General features: G+C 44.6%; 1 protein-coding gene across 4 annotated transcripts in view; it reads right to left on the bottom strand.

The window, feature by feature from the left end:
- rerea (arginine-glutamic acid dipeptide (RE) repeats a) overlaps positions 1 to 25,080 on the bottom strand; it is a 146,491-nt gene that overhangs the window by 76,380 nt on the left and 45,031 nt on the right. For all 4 annotated transcript variants that reach the window (XM_033629295.2, XM_033629296.2, XM_033629294.2 and 1 more), the window contains exons 2-3: positions 10,955 to 11,465; positions 1,021 to 1,091 (exon numbers count right to left, since the gene is read on the bottom strand). In XM_033629295.2, coding sequence (XP_033485186.1) covers positions 1,021 to 1,091; positions 10,955 to 11,321 — 438 coding nt within the window. In that variant the 5' untranslated portion in view covers positions 11,322 to 11,465. The remainder of the gene's footprint in view (positions 1 to 1,020; positions 1,092 to 10,954; positions 11,466 to 25,080) is intronic.

The raw sequence follows: 25,080 nt of genomic DNA, 5'->3' as shown, positions 1-25,080 counted from the left end.
GGTGGCACTGACCTCTGAGAAAAAAACCACATGGAGCTAACCATTATTACTGAGTGTGTAAAAACACCCAGTTTGATAATGTGGCGCTTCAAAATTATATATTGATTTTTTAAAAATGATAATCTGAATGGTGTACAGGTAACTGTGAGACATTTGTGATTTGTAAACCTGTGCAGCGTGTCTCTACAGTCAACTGCAGCGTAACACATCTAACCACATATCTCAAACCATGAGGTTACATCCTTTTTCATCAGCATGAACGAAGACAAATCTGTCTGGTGAACTCAAATGCAACTTCCCCTTTAGCAAACAGAGAATGCAGTGTGGGAAAATCAATTTGTCTGTGTATCTGTGTGTGTGTGTGTGTGTGTGTGTGTGTGTGTGTGTGTGTGTGTGTGTGTGTGTGTGTGATACATTTTCGGTGTCCTATTGCAGAGAAAACAAGCCCCACTTCACTAAACTGACTGAGCCTGATGAATCAGCCATTCTCTGTAGCAAATTAAAAACTAATTTCTTTCTTTATTCAGCAAAAGAGGCAATTTGGCCACATTAGGTTGTAAAAAAATCAATTGAAAACTGGTGACGGTCTCCTTCATTAAATCAATTAAGTGCATCGACAAACATCTTTATTTCCATTACAAGCATTATTACACTGCCAGTGGATCGCAAAGGTGGTTAATATTCAAGCCTGACTCTCTGAGGGGTTTTTATTTTTCCACATGACCCTTTCAAAACAAACCTCAGGATACAAACTGATAATAAATCGTATTTCACTAGGATTTTTTATTCACTCTTCATCAGATGACCAAAGCGAAAGAAAATGTGCAACTCAGCAACTATATCTCTAATTATGGTGCACACGACATCGTAGCCTTGATTTTTTTTGGCATTTCTGCTCACTAGTAACAACAGTGGTTTGTTTTCCAGCTTGCGACACGGGATGGGCAGGCACATTAGTGGTGAACCTCAGGCCAGCGTGAGGACGTAAAACAGGACAGACAGGAAGTGGAATGTACTCACCAGCTTGAAATCCTGAATGCTACAAATGAAGTAGGGAGTGTTGGGCCGCCGACTTTCAATGTACACACAATCTGCGAGTGAGAGAGAAGAAAAGGAAAAGTGAGTTTGAAAGAAGATGTTCACACTTCCCAAAGCTTTCGTGTTTTTTTGCAGCCAGACTCAGTAATATATTATTTTGGGTGCTGTTACCTCTGCTGAAAAGACATTTTTTCTCCTTGAGTCAAATTCAATTGGAATGCGAGTAATAGGATTAAGGACTTTTGGAGCGCTACAAGGTTGCCTTTCCAAAGCAAACATTACGCCCAAGGGGAATTATGTTATTGTTCCACTCCATTTATACACCAGTGAGTAATACTGGCTTTAACCCCATTCCACCCCCCAGTCACCACTGTAACTCACTGCTGCAAAATGACAACTTCTGTCATTACACCTACATATATGTCCAGTTAACTTTGGGTTAGCTTAGCGCTGAAACAAACACACACACACAAAAAGAAATTCACCTTCTGTCCTCTCGGGGTTTAAAATGTGGCCAAATTACATAACCCTCACAAGTGTTAAAAGCAGCCCCCTCATATTGTGTGTGAGGAGGTGGCCCTGGCCGGCTGTGCTGTTAAATTGAATGTGACTGGTGGTATGGCCAGGTCGTGAACCCTCATCTCCTTAACAAAAACATTCACGCTGCAGAGGACAAAAACACACAGCCACTTCTGTGGAGAAGAAAAGGAGGAGGAGGAGACAGAAGGGGGGGACATGGCTAATGGTTACTGCTAAGCCTGGCACAGTGTTTTCCAGAAACAGCCAAGGGTTAGAATTATTACAGAAGAAGAGATTTGAATCCACAAAAGTCTAATTAGCATAATAGTCTCCCATTCACCTTTTGCTTTTAGCAGAAACACAACACCAAGAGTGTGATCAAACTGAGAAGGAAAAAAAAGATTTATTTTGGTTTCAATAATAACCTGTGAAAAGACAGTTCTTGCTCGCTCAACGGGCGAAGCAATCAAAAGCCACTGACACTTAATTGATTGAAAACTACATCTCACACACTGAAAAAAATTGATCTTCTATTAAGTTGGAAGCAACGTAACAAGCTATTTGACTGCTCCCAAGGCTGGTCGTGGCTGCCGTTTGGTGCAACGGAGCGTAGCACTCGCCAACATTAACACACACACGCACATACACACACAAGGCCAATGAAGACGGACAGTATCTTGCAGCTCTGTACGCTTTGATTTATAGGTAAGACTTGCACTGACAACACAAACCGCTAGTGCTCATTTCACCCAAACACATGCTGAGCTGTTCCTTAAGGAAGGACTAAGCAACACTTTCCCTAACAAAAGATAAGCAGCTAGGTTTTTTTTTTTGGTTTCCAGTGAGTGACGGTGCCATCATCTGTTATTTATTTGTTTGTGTCAACAGAGTTATTGATCTGGCTGTGGTTTATCTTTACCGCTTGCAGAGGAAAAGAGGGTTGGCAAAGATATTAAATGGCTCTGACACCCAAGATACCATTTGTAGAGGGGCTGGTGTGTACGAGTGCGTCTGTGACATCATGACTTTGTTTTTTGAGAGGCTCTGTGTGTGTGTGTGTGTGTGTGTGTAACCCCAGGGTGGGCTTGTTATCTGCTGTGGGCTGAATGAGCTGTTCTGGGGGGGGGGGGGTTATCGCCCTCGCTGGCTCTGAGTGACGCATTATATCTTTCTCACTACTGCCCTCTTCTCGCTTTTCCCCTCTCCCTCCTTTCTCCCTCCTCTACACCATCCCTGGAAGTCATTTACAAGATAACATGAATGAAAATATCCATCAGTGCTATTGTGTGATCTGTGAGCAACACTGAGTGTGTGTGTGTGTGTGTGTGTGAGTTGGGAGAGACAGGGAGAAGCGGGTGGAGGAGGAGGAGGCAGCGAGCGGGAGGGAGGTGGGGGGAGGGCCGAGAACAAAAGAGACTAATCTGAATGAGATGACATGTTTCGGAGGAGTCAAATCGGGGGAATTAGGGTTTAGTGTCCCTTCACCTCATCGGCACATTCATTTAGAGGGGCCAGATCTCCGTGTCTACACCCCAGAGCACATCAACAGGCATAAAGAGCAGACAGCGAGAGTGAAAAAGATAGGTGGTGGGAAAAAAAGAGACAGGGATCTAGTTTAATCATTCACAGACAGCAAGCGAGTCTATTCTTCGAACGTCAAAAGCACATTTTGAATTCATCCTGGGCACTAAAAGTCGACTACCTCAAGGGCATTTCTCTGAAAGCGACTATAACACGATTCTCAATGAATGTGAAAGTTAAAACCCAGCTAATGCTTCAGACTCTGCCGTTTGAGCGAAAGAGTAGGCATCAGAGCTCGGGGAGGTTGGGGGGCTGGTGGAAGCGGGCCACACGGTTCCTCCAGGGTCTGCCTGGCTTGTTAAACATTCCTGCCATTTTGTGCATTTGGAAGTGGGTCTCCTCGCTCAAGTGGAGAAGTGGAAAGGGGAGGGACGAGAGGTTTAGCCGTGGTGGGGGTCTACGAGGGGGGATGGGCAGTTTTTTTAAGGGTTGAAGTGTGTGCTCGTTGGATGGATGTAGCTTTCGCTGTAGGAGGGAGAACCACAGCAGAGCCTTTGTAGTGGAGTGCTCTCACTCCCTCCACAGCCGTTAACTTTAACTTCTTCTACTTGCCTCCACCCGACGATCCACTACAGACCGCCGCCGCCACCCAGACTGATAGAGAGCGAGAGAAAGTTCAATACTTTGACACCGGAAGATAATCATGAAGCTACTGAGCGCAGTTCCTCAGACCTGAGCACTTCACTGAAACCCGATCCTGGCGGTCACTGTTTCTCCAATTACATTGTCACTGCTGAGTTCAAACAACAGAATATTCATCGCTGTAACCCTGTGACACACACACACACACACACAGACACAGCAATTTTCTCAGCTGTAGCTCATTGTTCAGCCAGCCATTCTCTTATGGCTGCCAAGCATGTCTAATCTAAAACACACCTAGCCTCAGCAAAAGAGCCGTGTCCTACTCTCTCTGTATCAAGCAAATAAGATGCTGTTTAATTTGCTGCAGCATTTCAGCAGAGGGGAGGGGGGGAGCTCTTAGATAATATCAGCTTGGCTTTCTTTTACGAGCCACCAACAATGGAAAAGTCACATTGTGAACACAGTCATATACGCCAGTGTTTTGTAAACAGTGATGGGGGGAGGCGGCTGGTGCTGTGGAATGAGATCAGCTAAACACAGCAAGAATATGAGCATATTTTAGGATAGAAGACAGGCTTATTACATCAAGACGAGCGTTTGTTTCAGGCGTGCTCGCAGGTGGTGAGTGTTAGCCATGCGACAGGACGCACCTGCATTGTTATAAGGGGTGCTCGGCTCAAACCGGCGAAACACATGCGCAAACACCCAAGCACACACACAGAGATGCAGCAGAGTAGTGCACGGCTTTAGCAAAGCTCCCCCCTCTTGAGTGTACTGATCCTAAAATTAAATAGCACAAGGAATGCAATAATGGAACCACAGGGGTGTGAGGGGACTGGAAGGCCAAGAGAGACACAGAGCTTGGGAGAAAGAGGGAAACTGGTGTTATTACTGATCCACCACCGACCGCACCAAGTCTCTGCGAGGGACACCAGCTGATGACCAAGGCTGCCTTGTGCCACTTCCTGCTGGGTTGGTCCCAGCGGGGGTGGCATAACAGGCAGTGAAGGCCTGGAGGCACACGGACACTTTGATTCTCCACCAACTTTCCTCCGTCCTCTCTCCTCATCCACAAGCCCAACAACTCTCCCTTCTTCTCACTGGAAAAGCAGTGGGAAATACCTGGCAAGCGATACCATCAGCTCTCTACAATGGGGCAGGCCTACAGCTGACTGAGCTCCTAGGGGAGAACAGAGGCTCTTTGACAACACCCCCCCAACCCTCCTCCCTCCTCCTCCTCTCCTTTCCCTCTCGGCTAGCCCACGCGTTCTCATTTAGCAGTCGGCAGGTGGTTGGATTTCACTAAAAAGCCCTTTTCCCAGAGTCTCTAGCGTGGGGAGAGATGGGAGAGCAGAGAGGGCTTTTTAAAAATAGATCTGTTCAGTTAGCGACAGGCTACAGATTCACACTGCTATGTTTCAATACGAGATGACTCCGAGGGCTTGTCCCTCATGTTAGCTTGACTGGAAACTGCAAACTGATCGACAGCTAGCCTTTGTAGCGCAGGGGATGTGCTATGCTAATCGTACACTAGCCTACGGTGTCTTGGCTCTAAAATAACTGATCTAACAGACACTGAACCACATTATACTGGCTCCTCACGAGGATTTCACTCTGAAAACAGAGTCCAAATATGTTTTGTTCCTATGAGGTATAGTTTACTCTCTAAATCAAATATCCATCTGGACAATAAAGTGAAAAATGATTGGTGGTGCAAATTTAAATAAATGATGTAATTCAATGGTTGATACTGGACATTACATTACAATTCAATCTTAAAGGTACTACATGAAGTTTAGGTCATTTTTTTAACTCTAGATGACAGAAAATAATTATATCTAAAGGTCTGGTGTATTAGAGCATCTGCAAAAGAAGCTGTCTGTTGGTTGGCTAAGCCTTTACACTACCTGTCCTGGCAAAAAAAAAAACCTACAGTAAAAATTTGTGTAACATTCAGAGCATATCTATGATTCAGTGTCTGATTCAAGCTGTCTGCATACGGTTCTTAACATGAAGCACAGTTATTATAGTTTTATTATTTATTTTATTTTTCCTTATTATTTATTTATTTTTGTCATCTGTCTTTTGTTTTTGTTTGGATCAAGTAAATTTCCAAAGTGGGTTTGCTCATTTTAGTTTAGTAAATATTCTTTAAAAATCCTTCTCCTCATACTGTGCAGACAAATTTGACCAAACTGAACACCACCAAAACTTAAGACAATCAATGTTTGTTTGTTTTTTGTTTATTCTATTTTAGTTTGTTTTGTTTGATCTATTTTTATTTAACCAGAAAAACCTCAAGATTAATAATCTCTATTTGTAAATACACAATATTGTTTCAGCTATTTCCTGTTTCTTTTTTCCTAAAATCTAGTTGTTATTTTATTTCAGTTAACTACAATGTTTTTCCCACCTAGTTTCAGTTTTTAGTTTACTATAATGACCTTGACATGGAGGTGACTGAGCTGGAGGCTAGCAGCTAACGGTGCTCAGAGCACAAACATCGCCGACACCACTAACAGTGCTGACAGAGCTAATGGCATTAACCTGGAGGGAAACCTGAGGGCGGGTGCTACGCTTCTGCCACAACGCTGTGAGTCGGGTCAGTGTTATCAGTGGTGATTAGCAAGCCGGTGGGATACACACACACACACACAGGGACTCATATGCACTAACATGCACAGGCCACTGGGCAATCTACCACAGACAGAGCTCTGATTATAACACACAGAGGGAGTGTCACTTCATTCTCTGCTCAGGACGCCATTACTCTACTATTACATAGGAAAAAGTTGTTTTCTGCTTTATTAATGCTCTGTTGTATACAGCTCCTTCAATATAAAATATATGACTGAAATGACTAAGAAATTATGTTTTAACATGATTCTGCTGCATCTGGTCAACACCTGATGTGGTTGATATCCCTCATCATTAGCAGTAATAAGGACACACATCATACACAACATGAAGAACATTACAGCGGACATATTACAGCGAACATTTATCCGAGAAAGAACAACTGAAGCCTCTGCAAACATGAAGAACATGGCAGGTTTGTGTGACTGCCAACAGTTGATCCTGGGTTTGAATAAAGGAGGAGGAGGGAGGGCTGGTTATCCAGCTCTACATGTGTGTGTCAGACATACTCCTGCTGCACAGCTCACTATGTGTGCACATGACACATACTGTGACACACACACACACTCCCTAGGGTTCTGTGGTGGCTGCGGCAAAAAGCACCAGCTGTCCACATCAACAACTCCCCCAACACTCATACACACAAGGTGTTTTTCTCAGACTAGCCCTGTATTATACACTGCACTCACAACACAAACCTATCGCTTCCTGAGAAGAAATTACCCACTCTCATCAAGTCTCATCTTTATCTTCCTGAAACTCAGTGGGTTGGCTGTGGCAGCCATGTTGTGTGACATAAACTGAGGTAGAAGGGCAGAAGGAGTGGAGGGGGGCAGGTGGTTTCCATTAGCTCTCTCCATTTTAAACAGACCAGCCAGCCAGTCAGTTAGGAAGGAAGGAGACATGCTATGGCAGCCAGCTGCCTGCAGCGCCAAGCAGAGTCCTGCTGCAGTGAGGAGAAGGTGTGAGCAGTGTGGATAGTACTGTGTGTGTGTGTGTGTGTGTGTGTGTGTGTGTTGCAGGAGTGTGCTTGTTGGAGATAGGGAGCGTGTCTATGACTGTTAAAAGCATGCCTTGTATATGTGTTAGTGTGTGCATGTATATGTGTTACAGTACACTTGTGAGTGTGCAGAAATACTGGTTATCAGTGTGGCATGTATGTGTGTGTGTACGAACAAGTTTTTTGTGTGTCTCTCTGCTTCTAGGGTGTCTCCTATTGATCCCCCCATGGCAGTGTGTATAATCTCCAGAGAGAGGATCTATAATCTGGGGTGGAGGGGGGGGGGGGGGGACCAGTGTAGAGAACAGGCTCTGGAGGTGTCTGGCCCAGCCTGGGGAAGTGGTGAGAGCTCAGCCACGGGGCACAGATCGATTCGGCATGTCTGTTTGCACTGCATCAGGCTGTTCACCCCAGCAGCTGACCATACCAATGGCCCGGGACAGAGTCCCTTAGCCACCACCACAGACACACTCCTCCATCCTTTTTTAAACAGCAGCACAGCTACAGCTAGCTGCAGGCCCACCTATTGGCCATTTGCACTTCTCCTTCCACCCTTCCCCATCCAATCGATGTGCACTAAGCCGCCTGAGCCCATCTTCAAGGGATAGAGAGGCTGAGCAGAGAGATTGGAAGATGGCTGGAGATTGGGAGTGCGCAGACGGTTTCAATACTAGCTTACTTGTTATTTCTTATGTGATGACATGGGCCTGTATGTTTCTAAAGCTACCTGTGACAAAAGCAATCAAAACAGCATTTTGGTTCTCAATTTCTTTCCATTTCTTCACTGCCTTCCATCACCGACTTCTTCCCTCTCCCCATGTCTGGGGCGGTGCAAATCCCTCTCCAGGGGTGGTTAGTTTTACATATTGTGTGTCACTAGACGGCTATAAGGGGATTTAACATTTAGTAAAGCATAATCCATTGCAGGCTTTGTGCCTGCTTAAGCTGCACACATCAAATCTGATTGCAAGAAGGCTGCTACCAATGACCAAGCAGGAGGAGGAAAACGCACACACACACACACACAGGGCTTTTATCACTTGAACAATGAGCAGAGGAGACAGCAGGAGGTCAGTTGCTGAGGTGGAGGATATTCTATGTTGACAATAGGAGGTAAATTACAAACTAGTGTACCAGTGCTAGAGCCACCCACTCCCCTATCCTGGCTCATCCCTAATCTAAACCAATCAAACAGCTCCAGTCTGGGCGGTGGGAGCAGGTTGTGACACTTGGGCCACTCTAGACCTGTCAAACTAATTGAAGGAGAAGACAGGAAACATAAACATTCCCCATCAACCAGGCGCTGGCTGTGCTGTGCACTCAGATGTGGAAATATAAATATTCTGCGGGGCTAATCCACTGAGACGGTCGACTTTGCTTATATGCCTTTTGAATGTTTCATTGATGTGACTGACTGCTTCCGTTTGTTTCACCCCCCTCTCCCCCTCTCTGCTCCCCCCTCTCCGCATGGTTAACTAAGAGACAAAGCGCCGGTGCTCTCTCTATTAAACATGAAATGCGGCGCAAAATAATGCTTCGATGGAGTCTGTTGCAGAGAGTTAGAGAGACAGAAAAAGAGACTAAGCGACAACAAGACTTGGGTTCAGTGTGACTGCTTGCTTGAGGACCTCCACTGATACCAGTGCAGAGATAATTTAGCCAACAAGATTACGCAGCTAGACGGAAAGTGCAGGGTGGGGAGGTCTGGCTGTTTCACTGCACCTGCTTGAAGATGTCTCTTAAGTAGCTGAAAAATCCTAAAAAAAAAGGGAGGGCTGAGCATTTGTGTTGATGTGTGCATGAGTGGGTATCTGGAGAGGAAAATATCCTAACACACTGGCTGTAATTTCCTACGTCTTCTTTTTAAGTACCCAAGCAATATGGGCCACCCTCCCCACCCCCCACTACTTGACCTTTTGCTAGCTGCTAGATAAACGAAAAGACATGGCGGCAATGATTTAGTTGCAAGGTGGATAGCACTGAGCAGTAGTCGAGCGAGAGCAGACCACACACACACACACACACACACAACTTGCTAGCCTGGCTTTCTTCCGACAGCGAGTGTTGACATTCCCCCCTCTAATACAACCGATTTCTAAACAGTAGGTGAAAGAGAGGCCATGTTTACAGCTGCGGAAAAGGTTGGTTCTCTTTTTAGCCTCGTGCATCAGATGTAATAAAGACACTGTACCGCTGCTAAAACATCACTCCAGGAAACTAGAGTACCTTTTGGCCCCAGAGGAGATAGCATACTTTCAGTGAGTCAGATGGTGTTGGGATGAAATCATTAACATGGCTGTCGTCACTATCACATCATCTAGAGAAGCACCACTTTGCTTTATTGACTTAGGCCAAGACAAAGCACAGAGTGGGTCAACTTGGAATTGATTGTATGATGCATTGGCCTCTAGCCTGAGGGAGTACTTCTGCAGTTAGAGAGTCGCTACTCTGGAGAATCTGCAATCCTTCAGCAGCTTACTGCAACACGGATGACTGTTTCTTTAAGAACCCAGAAATGAACCATTGAGTAATTAAAATGTGTCTTAAAGCCCCACTCCAGTGTATTTTGGCATTTTTTTTAATATTTCACATTTTTCTGTGTCATTTCCTGACAATATTGATTAGCCACACTGTTTGCCAAATATATTTTCTGACAACTAACTTAATTTCTGTGCTCAAAAATTATCTTTTTTAAAAAAAGGTTGTTGCTAGGAAAGGAAGATGATGTATGACTATAGTAGAAGTCAGGTCGTCTCCCAAACTTGAGCAGACGCACTCGCACCAACAGCAACACCAAGAAACATTGTTGTAAGCTAGATCGTCAACTTATCTTGTATTTTAGCTATACTGAAAATGTAACACATGAGAACCGTTCACTGAGCGGATGAACTGTGGATTGTATACTTTTAGCAGCTACACCTACAACGCACATACAGTTTAGGGTTGTGTGAGTCACAGGCAAGACAAGATGGTGAGCTTTCAGTTTGGGATTGTGGGATTGTTTCTTTAGATTTTGGGCCCTGCACAGCGCTGTGAATCTTAAAACTTTTTCACTGAATTTGTGTAAAATGGATGAGATAACATCTACAGACTACAGTTGGCAATGTAAGGGATAAGATTACTAAGCAATCGCCAGTTGGTGCTGGTGCTTCAGAAGTAACTGAATTGCAGCTAATGTTTAATTCATATTCATTCATATTTCCTTTAGGTGAAGGTGGTGAAGAAAAATCCACTGCGACCACTATCACTATCCTTGCTTAAATCCATGCCATCGCTTTGACATGTAAAATAGAATGACAATCTGGCATACCATAGTATTGGAATACATCCCAACTATTAACCACACCCCCATTCTCTGTTGGAGAAAGGACATTAACCGAAAAACAGGAATTAAGACGGGCTGGAGTGGAGCTTTATTTCTTAAAAAGAGCTTATTTGGGACAAAGTGGGATATCGTGAATGTAATGCTAGGAGATGGTCTCATGATTATCAGTAAACTGGGAAATTGATCAATGGGGATTGACCAGTGTTGACTGCAGTTTGTGGTGTGGCTCATCTGCTGACACATTTGGATTAGCCATGACTTGAACTTACCTCCGGGTCTGTAAACAACATCGTCTTCCGTGATGAAGGATGTGATTTCTCCGTTCTCTGTGCGCTCGTAGCGAGACTTCTTCTTAGGCGTCTTCTTCTTGCCCTTTTTGCCGGCCTCCTCGGCCGTGCCACTGCCTCCACCTGTGCTGCCATTGTCGTTGTCCTCGTCCTCGCTGTGTTCGCTCTCTGCATAGTTCTTGGCCCCGCCCTCCAGCGTACAGCTGCGTCGGGGCCTCGAGCTCTCACTCTCACGGTCACCCCGGTCCCCGTCCTGCCTGCGGGACTTACCAGCCTCTCTCTTGTCCCGGTCCCTATCTCTGTCCCTGTCCCGCTCTTTCTCCCTCTCCTTCTCTTTGTCGGCCGTCATGATCCGCCACGTGCCTTCCTCAGTCCTCTCACGGCTGGGCCTCCGTGAAAGGTAGACTGTGAGCCTGGGCTTCAGTCTTCTGAATTTACCAGTCAAATCCAGGGAAAATTTGGCCACACCAACAACCCCAGTGTTTCAGAAAAGCTGTGGACGAGAGAAGAAAGACAATTAGCATGACTATATGTAAATGACCAATATCCTTACAGTACAGAAGCTGTATCTTCTAAGTAAGACAGGGCTGTTTTGTGCTGGAGGAAATCTTTTGTGGGTGAGAAATACAAGAATAGTTCCTAGAGATCAGGCAGCTGTGCTGACTCCTCTCAACATCACAGTAATTGTTGGCACTCCCCTCCACAACCATGTATACTCTGGAGAGCACCGAGTAGCTCTATCAAAGAACAGAACCTCGTAGCTTCCTGCTCAAACATATTTCCATTCTTTCAGAGAGGCAGTAAAACAGAGTTATTAGAGGGTGGAGGGACGGAAAAAAAGAGAGTGAGAAAAGTAGAATGACAAGAGCTGCGTGTACAGTATTTGTAACACAATAAGCTTAAGGGAAGTCGTAACTGAATAAGCATAAAGAGGTAGCGCTGCATTGAGGATGAGGCTGGCAGCCAATAGAATTCCTCGGAGATAATGTGTCGAGGGGCTTTTCGGCACAAGACTCTGCTTGTCGTTTGCAATGCCACGGCAGAGACACAGCATAAAGCTCAATGACAGAGTTAACTGGCTAGCTTCTCTGCAGACCATCTGTGATGACACCAGGCACAGTTTTACTCATCTCTGTGTGGTTTAGTGTGTGTGTGTGTGTGTGTGTGTGTGTGTGTACTCTGGCTTACTGGACTGCACCCCAGCCCAACCCTCTGCCCTGACAGTCACCACTGTGTTAATGTGAAGTGACAGCTCTGGAGGGAAGAACACAGCAATCCACTGGGTAAGGAAAGGGAGAGCAGAGAGGCTGAGCCAGTCATTTTGCCATGCCCAGTCCACTGCCATTTTCAGCTATCGTTGTAACTCAAAGGAGCCCAGCTACCACTTTCTCATGCCATAATGAAATCCTCCATAAACAGTGAAGTGGGCAAAGCTGAAGCAGCACGCTGTCTGCGCTACACTGCCCCTACACACTGCGCCTACAAAGGAGGCTTCTCATTTACTGCCAGTGTTTACCCCTCCACCCCCACCGCAACAAATTAACTAGAAATAGTTATTACAGCCCCCAGAGGGATCAGACCAGGCAATCAGCACCCGCGTTACCATGGTGGTGATAGCAGGGTGGGAGAGGGAGAGTGAAAAAGGAGGACGGGTAGAGATTGAGCCAGGTAAAGCAGCCCCAGCTCTGAGTGAAAATTATACAGCATGTCTGCAAGTGGACGTGCATTTATTGAGAGGGCTAGAAAGAATGTAAGGGGAAGAATAGAAGGGAAGAGGAAGGTGGAAGAAAGGATTTTGGCAGGCATATACACACACATACACACATACACACACACACACACACACACAATGAAGCGCTTTTGACAACGGCGCTCCTCAGCAGCGGGTGCTGTCATCTCGTGAGCAGACACCAACTGACAGGGCAGCTGCTCTTGTCGTCGGCTTCAACACAAACACCGGGCCTGATTAAACCGCAGCCTCGTCACAGCCCCATTAATCACCTAATGATGAGTTACCACGGCGACCACTGGGCTGCCAGCATATACACACACAAGAACACATTAGTGCACACTCAGGACGGAGAGTTTCAGCGCGCATGTGCGTGCAAGGACACACACATTGCCTGCCACTTATACACACCTCTGCTGGGTGTGCCAAAATACATACTGTGCCCCCTCCTGTGTCCATATCCAGAAGCATGTCTTGGAGGTGTGAGGAACATGAAAACATTGATGAAGGTACCATTTGATAGCACAGCTCTAATCCTGGGAGCTGCCAGAATCTGTGTATGAGCTAAGCACCTCTTCTCTCCTCTAATCAGTAACATAAGCCTCTTGCACTGAGAGCAATGAGGACCCTGAACTGTTGCAAATGAAGGGCTGGCCTATTCTCCTTTGATGTTGTTGGCTGCTATAAGCCTCTATAAGTATCTTTACAATCTAGGTGCTATTAGTTTGCATCTGGAAACACTTTACACAACCGCCTCATTCCAAATTCTGGAACTCCAATTACCTTGCTGACGTTAACATAATTGTATTTATTTAAAAAAAAATTCCTCATACATACAGACATGCTTGCTCTTTATTTGCCCCTTAGCTAAGCCCCGCCCCTTTGCTGTTAGCTGCTGCCAGCTCCATCAAGCTGTTGAACATAGCATGGAGCCCACACTGTTGCTAACTGCACTCCCTGACAAAAATATTGTCTTTTTTTTTGGGAAAAGTGAGCAGACAGAAGGGCCTACAATATGCGTTTGGAGGATATATCCAGGATGTCTCAGTGACTCAGCAGTAGTGTTGTCAAAAATACTGATTTGTCGATACATAATGATTCTGAATATTTGACTGTTGGAATGCTCATTTTTTGCAGGATCAATACTATTGATACCAATTACTTGCTCTCTCTACCCTCCGACAGTGAGTTGACTTTTCTCATTCTCTACAGTTGCATACATTCTTTTGCAGCACATTTTTCTTTTGGTTTTTACTTGCACCTTAATGCATTTTGAATGTGTGACAATCTCAGGGGCTTTTGAACATGTGCACAACCAAAAGAAATCTATTCTTTTCATTATTCTAAAAAAGTCTGAATTATTTTTAACATTTATTACAGTCATTCTTCTGCACTCTGCTACTAATCAAGAAAAGTCATCGACATGTTATAGCCTAATTATATTCATTATTCAGTGAAAATTTAAAATTGAATAGCCTCGATGTCAATTTTTCTTCATCACATCAAAAATGGTTTTGAATATCTTATTTTTCAAGGTATTGTATCAAAGTTAGAAATTCCAGAATCACGACAGCACCACTAAAACATCCATAACAGCTTAAAAACGTAAAGACAGACGCTAAAGGCTAAAGATCACAGTGTAAAAGTGAACTACCAAAGCATTCGTGTTCGAGACAGAGGACAATGACATTAAGGAGCAACACTGTTCCTTAAAACAAGGTAGGTCTTAACATTAGAAAGCTGGCTAGATCACAAATGACAAAGCTAACATTAGTCTAACTTTACCAACATTGCAAACTGCTGACACCAAGCTGGTATCTCAGGACCTCATGTAAGCTAGGCTTGCCAACTCCATGGAAAGCTACTAGTGACTTAGCTTATAATGATTTAAGTAAACCAGCCAACATCTATTAATGACAAAATTGCATGGCCTCAATGTTTATTTTAGGGTTAGCAAAAGTAATTATTTAGTTTGGAGCAGACATTGATGTGCTTGTTGATCTTTGAGGCGTTCAACTGGGAAAGAGGACGTCCACATTGCTTTATTGAAAGCCCTACACTTTCAGGGTTTGATAGAATTGTCTATCTCCTTCCAACTTCTCTGAGTAACAAGTATCATGGTTAAACTCTTAACCACGACAAGCTCGAAATCCACAAAACCAGCCTGAAAATGAGGAAAATCTGAGACAACTGCATTTAAGTCTACAGAGCACAGCTGTATTGTTGTCACACCCCGCTCGGAGCTGGCTGATTTTACACTGTGATTGGACAGTTTGTATTCGAGGGGTGGGACTGAGCAAGGAGTGAACAGTGTTAAAACTTTTACCAGTCAAATAACAGCATGTTTAAGTGTCTCTGTTTGCACATTTTCTTTGGTGCACATTGCCAGCTGCAGTTTGATGCAGATAAAAGAGCAATTTGAAGCTGAACAAATTGAGCAAGTAAAAAGGAGTGAGTCAGTGTGAAGTGAAGTAGTAACACTGTGGCAATGAAAAGTCATAATGTATTGATGGCTGACAGGGAAGAGAAGGAGAAAGTGAGACGGAGAAAGAAAGCGGGGGGGGGGGGGGGGGGGGGGGACGGACGCTCTCCACCCACAACCCAGGAAACAAAGTGCTTAGTAGAAAGCAGCGCTGGCTGCCTGGCCGATGAATAACGCTGTGAGGGGGCAGGTGAGGCTTGGAGCTATTACACATCAATCACTGGGCCAGGACCCTTTGAAAGATACCAGCTGTCTTAATGGAAAAGAGAAGGAGGGGGCAGTGGCTGGAGAGGGGTTGAGGGGGTCCCAGCCAACGTCACCTAATCCACCATTTACATTACTGCAATGGAGTCAAGGGCTAGCAGCCAGCAGGGCCCTGCTCAAATACATTTCTCTTTTCTGAGCCTGTTTAAATGAGACCTCTGGCCTGAAAAACCACACAGTTTGTGGCTCGATTAACACATCATCCCCCACAATGGCCACACAGCAGGTTTCTGTTACTAAACACAGCTTTTTTTCCCCTCTCTCTCCCTCTGTCTCCCAAACAGCCTTTTAAAAAGCCATGTTTTATTCATTTCAATCACCCCCACATTTACCCAAATCCATGCTCATCTCTGTAGTTTTAATCAAAACCTGTCTAAGGATAAACATCCAAATTATCACGCTTTGCTTGAGTACCTATACAGCTGTAGGGTTCCTCCTTTTTTTTTTCTTATCCCACCAAACAAAAGCTGGACATTTATTCATACCGCATTTTATAGAACAAATAATAGAGAAACTAGAAATTTTTACATTTAAATGCAAAGTAGAATCTAACAACAATATAACCAGCACAGTGATCCACTCAGTTTGGGGAGAGAGACTGAAAAAGTCATTCATGGCATATTCAATTGGAGAATTATGAAGTAGCAAAATGTGATTGGCAAGGATTTAGGGCCGGCTTTGCAAAGGGATTGAATGAAATACTCGCATGAATACAGATTAGAGGAGAACAATGTTAGCATGAATATACACAGGGTTATTAACAATGAGGGCAACTCAAATTGATCCGAATAAACCAGCCAGATCCTCAGCAGTGCGCGGATCCTAGCTGTGGTGATGTCGAGCTGCAGCAGGTTTTCGTCAGCTCCAATCCATTACTCAGTGCGATCTAATCTAAGCTGCCATCCAAGCCCCCTAGAAACAACAGCACAATGAAAGGCTCAGCTGGAGGCAAGGGGTAGGCCACTTCATAAGGGATTCTCTGTGGTCTCTGCACGCTGCCTGCTTTGTCTTACCTGGTGCAATCATGGCTTGCTTTATTCTCAGAGGCCCTCTCTGTTTTAGTTCACATTGGCAGGGCAAAGACACTTGTCTGCTCCACTTGTTTTTCAATTCACTGATGAGTAACCACATCTTTTTTTTCCCCCTCTGCTAAAGCTGCGTTCACAAAGGCTCTATTTTTAGCTGGCATCCGGGGTTAGTTTAGTAGGTAAAAGCCATGCTCGAGAGAAGATAGCTTGGGGCTTTCCAACATCAACATTTAAACCAGCCTAGAGACTCCCATGGTAAAAAGCAAAGCACTGCAGCACAAGAACAGATTCTCATGCTCAATGACACTGTGTGCAACAATAAACTATCACTGTCTAAAAAGATTAAGACAATTTACAAAACCTCCCCAGGCTAACAACAGCATCAGTTGCCTTCTTGCTGTAATTTGAACTGATACCCACTAAGTCAAACATTTTCTCTGTCCAACAGTCCACAGGTACTTCCAGCCACAGACATGAGGATCAGACTGTGTGCTCCACATGGTCTAAGCCTCTACTCCATCTCTAAAGGAAGGCTAAATCCCCCCCTAGTCCCTGTTTGTGTGCTCCCTCTGAGAGCTCCAAATGGACCTGAGGGGGCCGCTCCACAACCCAAGATGTCCATTATCTGCGGCGCCTGTGTGCAGGACTTCATTTTGCAACCTAATACCAGCTACTCCAAGACACAGTCCCTCTCAGCCTGCCATGTTTGTCTGGCTGGAGCGGAGCTGAAGGCCATTTCGGCAGCTCTGACTGCTTCGCCAGGCATCATGTTTAGACATGGCTCCTGAGGGAAATGCCAGGGTTGTCCATTGTCACCCTTCCCCTTTCCTTTAAATGAGGCACTCTTGAGAAATATAATCGCGCGCAGGCCAGTAAAGGACCTCTCCCAATGTGTCATTGATAAGAGAAGCAGGAGAATGTGAGGTATGTGGCGGCAGACAGCGCTATCATGAATGTGGCTCTTAATTGAGTTTCCCTGTAGATCTGTGGGCTGCTTTTTTTTGCAGTGTGAACAAAGTGCCTGATCTGAAAGGATTTTTAGTGTGTTCCACCTCTGGAGAGGCGCTGACAATCTTTTTTCTAGTGAATTATTCTGTTGTAATGGAAATTTACCTAAAGGTAAAACAGGGGTCAGGAGAGGTATAAATACACACCGGGGACACATTAAAGCCTGACTTGCACTAAAAAATATCCGCATCATATATGTATCTTCAAACATTTATCTCTATAAAATAGAGCAGAGCTGCAGTGAGGGGAGGGGGGAGGGAGTTACATGACATTTTCTCAATCAGATGTATATTGTAAAAAGATTTACTGAGAAAGAGGGAAAAAACCCAACAGTGATTTTGTCGTCTGTTAGAATGAAAGGACTCTTGAGATTTTAATATTTGAGCACTCAATCATGCACCACTTGCACAGATATTCTGCAATCAAACATCCCCACTCTTCCTCCCCAGATCTGCCTATCAGCTTAACGATCCCATCCGTCAGTTCAACTCCAACTGGTAGTCTAAATGAGCGTGGGTGAGGAGGAAATGTATTCATATGGCTGCCCTACATCCTCCAGCTACTCTAATCACTATGCCACACAGAGTGACGTGCCAACACAGAGGAAAAACTAACATAAATAGATTAGAGTGACAGATAAGACAGCTCTGAGGTTTCAGACTGACAGCACCGGCCGGCAGGGGCACTGAAGGATGTCTTGAAGAACAGCTCCAAAAAACAAAGCCATTAGGTCAGTACACAAAACCATTTTTTCCGCCTAAATTATTTAGCTACGCGGTGGCAAACTCTGCTCTATCCTCGAGCAGATGGTCGGGGGAGGAGGGGGGACAATCCCTCCATTCAATGTCTTATAATGATCTGAGCCAAAAAACACCTCCACCTCTAGATACCACAGGATGGTATTGCCTCTAATTAGGAAGGGCTATTATTTCATATGCAAACGCCTCTCCTCTAACCACCAACCGCCACCCAACCAAACATCACGACTGACTGTCGTTACAAAATAAACAAAACAAAAAAGGTTCCACGCACAACATCCCCCTTTTGTTTGTTACCCTCCATGCTAATTTCAGCATTCTCCCAACCAGAGCCATAATTCACGAGTTGATGTGTAAGCACTGTAAATAGACAGCGTCAGTGAACGTTCTCCAGTTGGAGATGTGTTTGCTCAAGGAAAAGGACGGCTTTAGAAAGCAGTCAGCGGGGGAGGTGACTAGGGGAGTGGAATATTCAGTGTAGCGTTCAGCCTTGTCATCCACCATCTCAGTCGTGCAGGCCAGTGATCCTCGGCAGAGGGGAAAGCACCCTCTGCAGTGCGCATGGGGAGAATAATATGAATCATGATTCTGTAGGGCCTCCATGCAGCTAGCCATGCTACAGCCACAGACAGGGCTGTGTTGTAAATATTGCCTTATTCTGGATGCGCTTCCTCTCCCTCATCAAAAAGGAGAAAAAAAAACAGCTAGGGGGAAGTGGCCAGGAGTGATGAAAACGCTGCTGGAACAAGCAGGATCTGAGCTCAGAGCTCCCATATCCTCTGAGGACAGCTCATAAAACATGCAGTGGCTGGGACTGGGCCTCTTACAGCAGTGGCATTTTAGTGCACCCTGCCACAAACACACAGGCCACACACACACTCACAGGTAGGCTGCAAATACACACAATTAATTTTAAAGAGTTTGGAGGAGTCAGACCTGCATGGTTTACTACCTAGACCACAAGCGAATGCTTAGGTCCTAACCTAAAAATACACACCAGGTACAAAAGGTAACTATTTTCCAAAAGCATTAGCAGCAGGGCCCTAGAACAATGGGCTTTTGGGAAAATATGAGAATAGAGGCTGGATATTACGCAGTGTACTGTAGTGATCCACAGATTAACTCTGCCTGTTCATGTGTGAAATGGAGACTTGATCCCTGACTGATAGTGTGCTATGCCTCGAGCAAACACAAGCTGCATATTTTTCATCTTTCCAAACACCTAGCAACTGCAATATATTGGATTACACATTGCATCCTTCACTGTGCAACAACAACGGCGCATTAAAAATACCGCCCGGCCCGACACAACATAGCTCAGGCTGACTATGGGCCTGCTGTCTTTTTTAAACTGAAGGTGAACACAGCTGGCTGTGCGGCTGAGTTGCTGTGAATAAGCCTCAGATATTCTTGGAATGTTAATGTTAGGCTTTGACCATGGCAGTCTCACCGACTTCTCCTGTCATCACTGGGCCATTAATGACAATGAAAATACAACTTAGGGGCTGCCTGTGCCAATAACACACTCTTTCAAAATACAGAGGACATCACCTACATGGTTTGTTTTTAATATTCAGCAAAGTAAAAGCAGAAGGAATATATATATATATAGTGCCTGGAGTAACCGTTTCCACTGCACTCTCCCACAACGTTGTGAGACACAATTGTTAACTAATCCCGTGCTTGCATTGTGTTTAAGCACACCATATGCTGTGCTCATGCATAGGAAATCAGCCTCTAGTGCTTTTGCCATCGCAGTCGCTTAGTGGAAATCTAGGAGGACAGCTTTGTGGAGCTACAGCCTTGTTAAAATAGCTTCCCACTGCATCTGCAAGCTTATAAAAAGCCACTGAGAGCATATTCACTACAGTGCAGCATTCATCTAAGTGTATACACACGTGTCAATCTAAAATGTGTAGGCCATTGACACACAGACACACACACACACACACACACACACACACACTTACAAGCACACACATACGTATATAAACAAAAAAAAGCTGCTACTGCTGAGCAACTGTATTTGCAGTCCAGGTCAGACTATGTGCTCAGCCAATAAATGGCCAGAGTGTAATGTGCCTTGACCTTCTATCTTTCTTTCAGCAGTTCCTTACATATATTGCTGTCTCTCCTCATATATCACTCGGGCAAATGGCGCCCTTCACCCTGCTCCCTCCTGTCCCCTCCTTAAAAGGCTGAGGGGACATCTTTGCCTGCTGTACTCAACTGACAGCCCTGGCAGCTTCCTCACTGAGCACAAGGGGAGGGGGGAACAAGGCTCGTCAAGAGGAAAATGCTGCAATGAATAATTATGTTTCATAACATGCCCCATCCCCCCTCCTTTATTAGCATCAAACAATAATTAATGGGGAACAAGGGGCACTGAAGAGTCTGCTTTTCGCTTTCCAGAACAAGAGGGTCAATATACCCTTCAACCCTTTTCTACCCCAATATACCCTTCAACCCTTTTCTACCCGCTCACCGTCAACGCAGGAGACACCTCATCCCTCTAAAAACACGCTCTTAGCTTATTTATGATGCCAGTTGCTCTGCTGGAGAAAAGGCGGCATTCCTGCTACACTCAGCAAAACTGGCCGGATCACTTTACGCAGCAGTTCACTACTTCCATCTCCACACCTCTTCTCAGCAGGCCAACTCAACAATTCAATAATGAATATGAAATGCCTCCTAATTGATGTCTATGGGAGTTGGAGCGGCTGAAAATACGGGCTATTGGACATGGGCTTGACTTGATTAAGTTTTTGTTTCACGTGAAAAAAAATAATCTCTGATCAGCAGTAGCAAAGCCAGTCCTGATCGAATTAGCTTTGCACTAAGAGCTCCATTGATCTTGGCACTCATCTGCGCAGATGAGACCCGGAAAGGCAGCTGGTAATCCAATAGCAGGGATGGGAAGTGCTTCAAGGACTGTGCTGTGTTTACCCACCTATTTCCTACACAAAGAGGCACGATGTTAGTGCACGCCACTCACTGGACTGATTGGAAGCCACGGGGCCTTGGGAGCTCCAGTGAAATGAATAAGAGCCGCAGTGTGACCAAAAGCAAGGTACTTGAAAGCTGAAAGTAATTGCTTTCGCCATAGCTATCATGTAATGAGTAAACAGGATGAATCAAGACGAGCCAAGATCAGTGTTTAAATGGGCTGTGTGGTAACATTCACGTCCTAATACAGGCTTCACTTCATAATCTGTGCCAAAAATCTAAAAGCGAGGCTGACATCAATTTAAGGGTTCTATTCACTCGAGTGTGAAAGTGTAAGGTTAGGAGAATCAATGTAGGGAAATCTGTCTTTACACTGGGATAACTTCATTGCAGCGTGCATTGATGCGAGCCTTCACAATCAATTTTGCATGACATGAATGACATCAAACAAGAACCCAGAGGGCAGGGAGCATGTGGAATGAAACAGAGCAAAACTAAGGTAGTAAAGGGCAAAACATACAGCTGTTTCGCTTGTGCAAGTAGCTCAAGTGAAATGCGCCTGAATAGTATCGCAGTCGTGCATTAGCGCTTGCTCTCACACACACAAACACACACGCACCCGTAATCCATCAAGGATTCATGAGTGAATGCTCAATAACAAACTGAGTGCATTTCTCTCCTTCATATCACTGCAGTAAGAAAAGGGGTGAGAACTCTTCAGCAACCCACAGGCACACCACAAACACACACTACTCTCATACCACACTAATAACCTTGGGCTGTCTACCAATGCCATGACTTTATGGAATAGTATGGGCTCTAAATAGAAGCTCCATTTCTCACCAGCAGTCAGTAACGGCTCTATTTCAGCCACCCTGTCATTAAATATTTATCTTAGCAGAGTTGCCGATCATACCAAGGTGATAACCATTTAGAAATCCAAATCTGGGGCTTTTTTTCTGCCCCCCACACCCCATCTCCCTCCACCCCTACCACAATAAGGACCCTATTTTTAAAAGGATTATCTACAAGTGTTCCTTTAATCAGCGCATGGCAGAAGTGTAGAAATCCTTCACCAACAGTCCCGGAGGAATACCTTTCTCTGAAGCCCTATCAGGCAGAGGATCTCCTTCACCGACAGCAGGCTGAGGGAGTGGGAGTGAGTGTGTTTGAGGATGAAAAGATGTGCTGCTACCTTGCTATGATGTCCTCTCCAACAATCTCAGAACAAAGGCCTCCATTTTGAAGTGGAGTTATGATGGCACAACGCTCTTAAGGTCCTCTGTTGCTGTGCGTCCTATTGCTTTCTATCCTCTTTGTTAGGCCGCTGTTTGTTATGCTAGCAAGATAAGCCACTGTTGTGGGTGGCTGGGTGTACTACAGCAACCGGTGTACTGCTTGAGTGCCAAAGCCGACAGTCTGTGGGAGGGATTGTGGGCGTTATAGATCACTGGGAGACAGATGTCCAGTCTTGCCCCGACGCTGACTCAAACACTAACCCCAAAAACCGTGTGTTTGCAAACTGGACTGCTTCCTGGTGGGTCTTAAGTTGATCTTTATCAGGCCAGTAGAGTCAGCTCTCTTTATCATACCTTCCCTTTTTTACTGGCACAGTGGCTGAGCAGCTTTGTTATTTATGAAACATAAGAGGTGGAAGTGTACTCTGCTACAGCCTGATAAACATTACAAGCTGTCTTGTGCAAGCAAACAAGCAACCTGATTCTGAAAAAAATTACACCAGGCTCGAGCAAACAAAGAAATGCGAGGTTTAGATGAATGCAAAAAAAAAAGAAAAAAAAACATTAAATGAATATTGCGAATGCCTCTGGAGAATGGATGACTGGCAGGGCACTGGCAAGACACAGCATCATTGTCTACCATGAACGCATTGAGATTCTCTGCTGCACTAAATAAGTGTCATGCTCCAATAAGCAGAATCAAACCCTTTGAGCATCTGTTGTCTTTAACTCTGCCTCTTTTTGTTTTACGGTGCGCCGTCACAGTTAATGATTTCCTCAAGATCTCCATTTTTCACATATGATTTACATGTTTGAAATGCTTAATTGAGCAGACACAGGTTTTGTACAGCAACCGTTACTGACAAGCTGAATCCAAAAGAATGTTTTGGGCAGAGCTTAGAAATTTCATCTCAAAGGCAAGGTTGATCAAGAGGAAACGGACAAGGTATCAGCATATTGCCTTTCAGTTTCTTCTGGTTTACATATCTGGATTGTGCAGTCATCCCTTCCAGAGAGAATCACCGCCAGCAAAAACAATTACACTCCCCCCCACCCGAGCGCAAGCCTCTCACTGACTGCCTCGACTCAGCTTGACAATCAAGCCCATTAGATCTTTCTGTGAATTAAAGCTAGTTAACTAAAAGCACTGACACACATCAAGAATAGTCATTAGCCTGTCTTTTTAGCATAAAAAACAGGAATGATTTGCCGGTTCAGAGAGATCATCTCCCTACATGCAGCCTGGGGCAGCCCTTACTGTCTACCTCATTATTTTTGGAAGAACAAGGCCACTGATGAATCCTGTTGGGTTAAATGTAAGGTGCTCTCGTTATGACCTGGCTCGCACACACACGCACACACACACACACACACACACACACACACACACAGCGGCAGACTGCTTTAAGCTGCTCTTCTTACAGACAAAAGAAAATGGAGTAACTCGCCAACACTGTAAATATACGGATAAATCTCACTCAACTAAGCCTGTAAAATCAAAGTGGAATTGTTGGAGTACATCCCTCCCACGCAGCTGCACATTCTGCAGTGAGAAAAGCTGTCAAATGTTGGCTTTTTGTGGATACTAGCTGAGCTGACAAGTGCCAATGATACAACGTGAGTGATAAAGACATTCATTCCTGCTTAGAGAGAGGTTTTCCAGATGTGATAGTCTGCAATGCTCCAGTGCTTCATTACTGGATAGACAGAGGCTGTTGCTGTGTTTTCCCCATTTACGTTGCCAGGGTGACAAATGAAAAGCAGAATCACCCGCACAACTAATCAAATGAGTGAGTGACAACAAGTCAATATTTTCTCATTGTGCGGACAAGCAATATATCTGCACAGTAACGAGCTGTGCTTCAAGGCTTAGGCAATGCTAGAGTCGCAGCATTATACGGATAATGTGCCAATAATCTGGCTCGGTGCGGCTGTTAAGACTGGTGCCAATAAAGACAGGCTATCAAAAGACAACCTTTACCAAGTATGGGCTAAATTACCGACTCGGCAGACATCGTCTAGACTACTTCAAACAAACATACTCTGTCGTGTAAGGGCCACGAGCCAACAAAGACAAAACTGTAATTGGACATTGATCTGTCGAGGTCTAAGGATAAATAACTCATCCTAAGAGCAGCCATGAAGAAAGCAGTATGTAAACACCAACCTTACTGAGATGTTAGAGAAAATGGGCATATTGAGAACCACAAGTACTCAGTAGTATGTGCTCAGAGAATTCAGATTGTTCCCATTTTGCTTTCATTCCTTGGGGCTCATTTGTCATTTTTAAAAGACTTCTTATTAAAAAAAGAAACCCAGACAATTATCTTGCTTTTGATTACATCCTTGACAAAAAAAAATCCTCCCTAAACACAAAATGGAGCAAACATCATCTCTACAAGCCTGGTTAAACACAAGCAAGATCAATGGGTAAATTTATCAGCAAATATTACCATTCGCTGCCTGGCAAGTAATCATTAAGGAATGGCACTGATGCATTATTCATTGGCTAATGTATAATTCAGACTTAACAGCAGATTCTATGCATAAATAAAGCCGTGATACATTTAAACACATTAAATGTTTACTTGGTAAAATAGGATATGAATGCACAGCGTGAGTGCTTCCCTGCTGCTGTCACCCGATTTGCTGCTG

The sequence above is a fragment of the Epinephelus lanceolatus genome, chromosome 8 (assembly GCF_041903045.1).
Source record: "Epinephelus lanceolatus isolate andai-2023 chromosome 8, ASM4190304v1, whole genome shotgun sequence".
Lineage (NCBI taxonomy): Eukaryota > Metazoa > Chordata > Actinopteri > Perciformes > Serranidae > Epinephelus > Epinephelus lanceolatus.
This window is presented reverse-complemented; position numbering and strand designations above follow the sequence as displayed.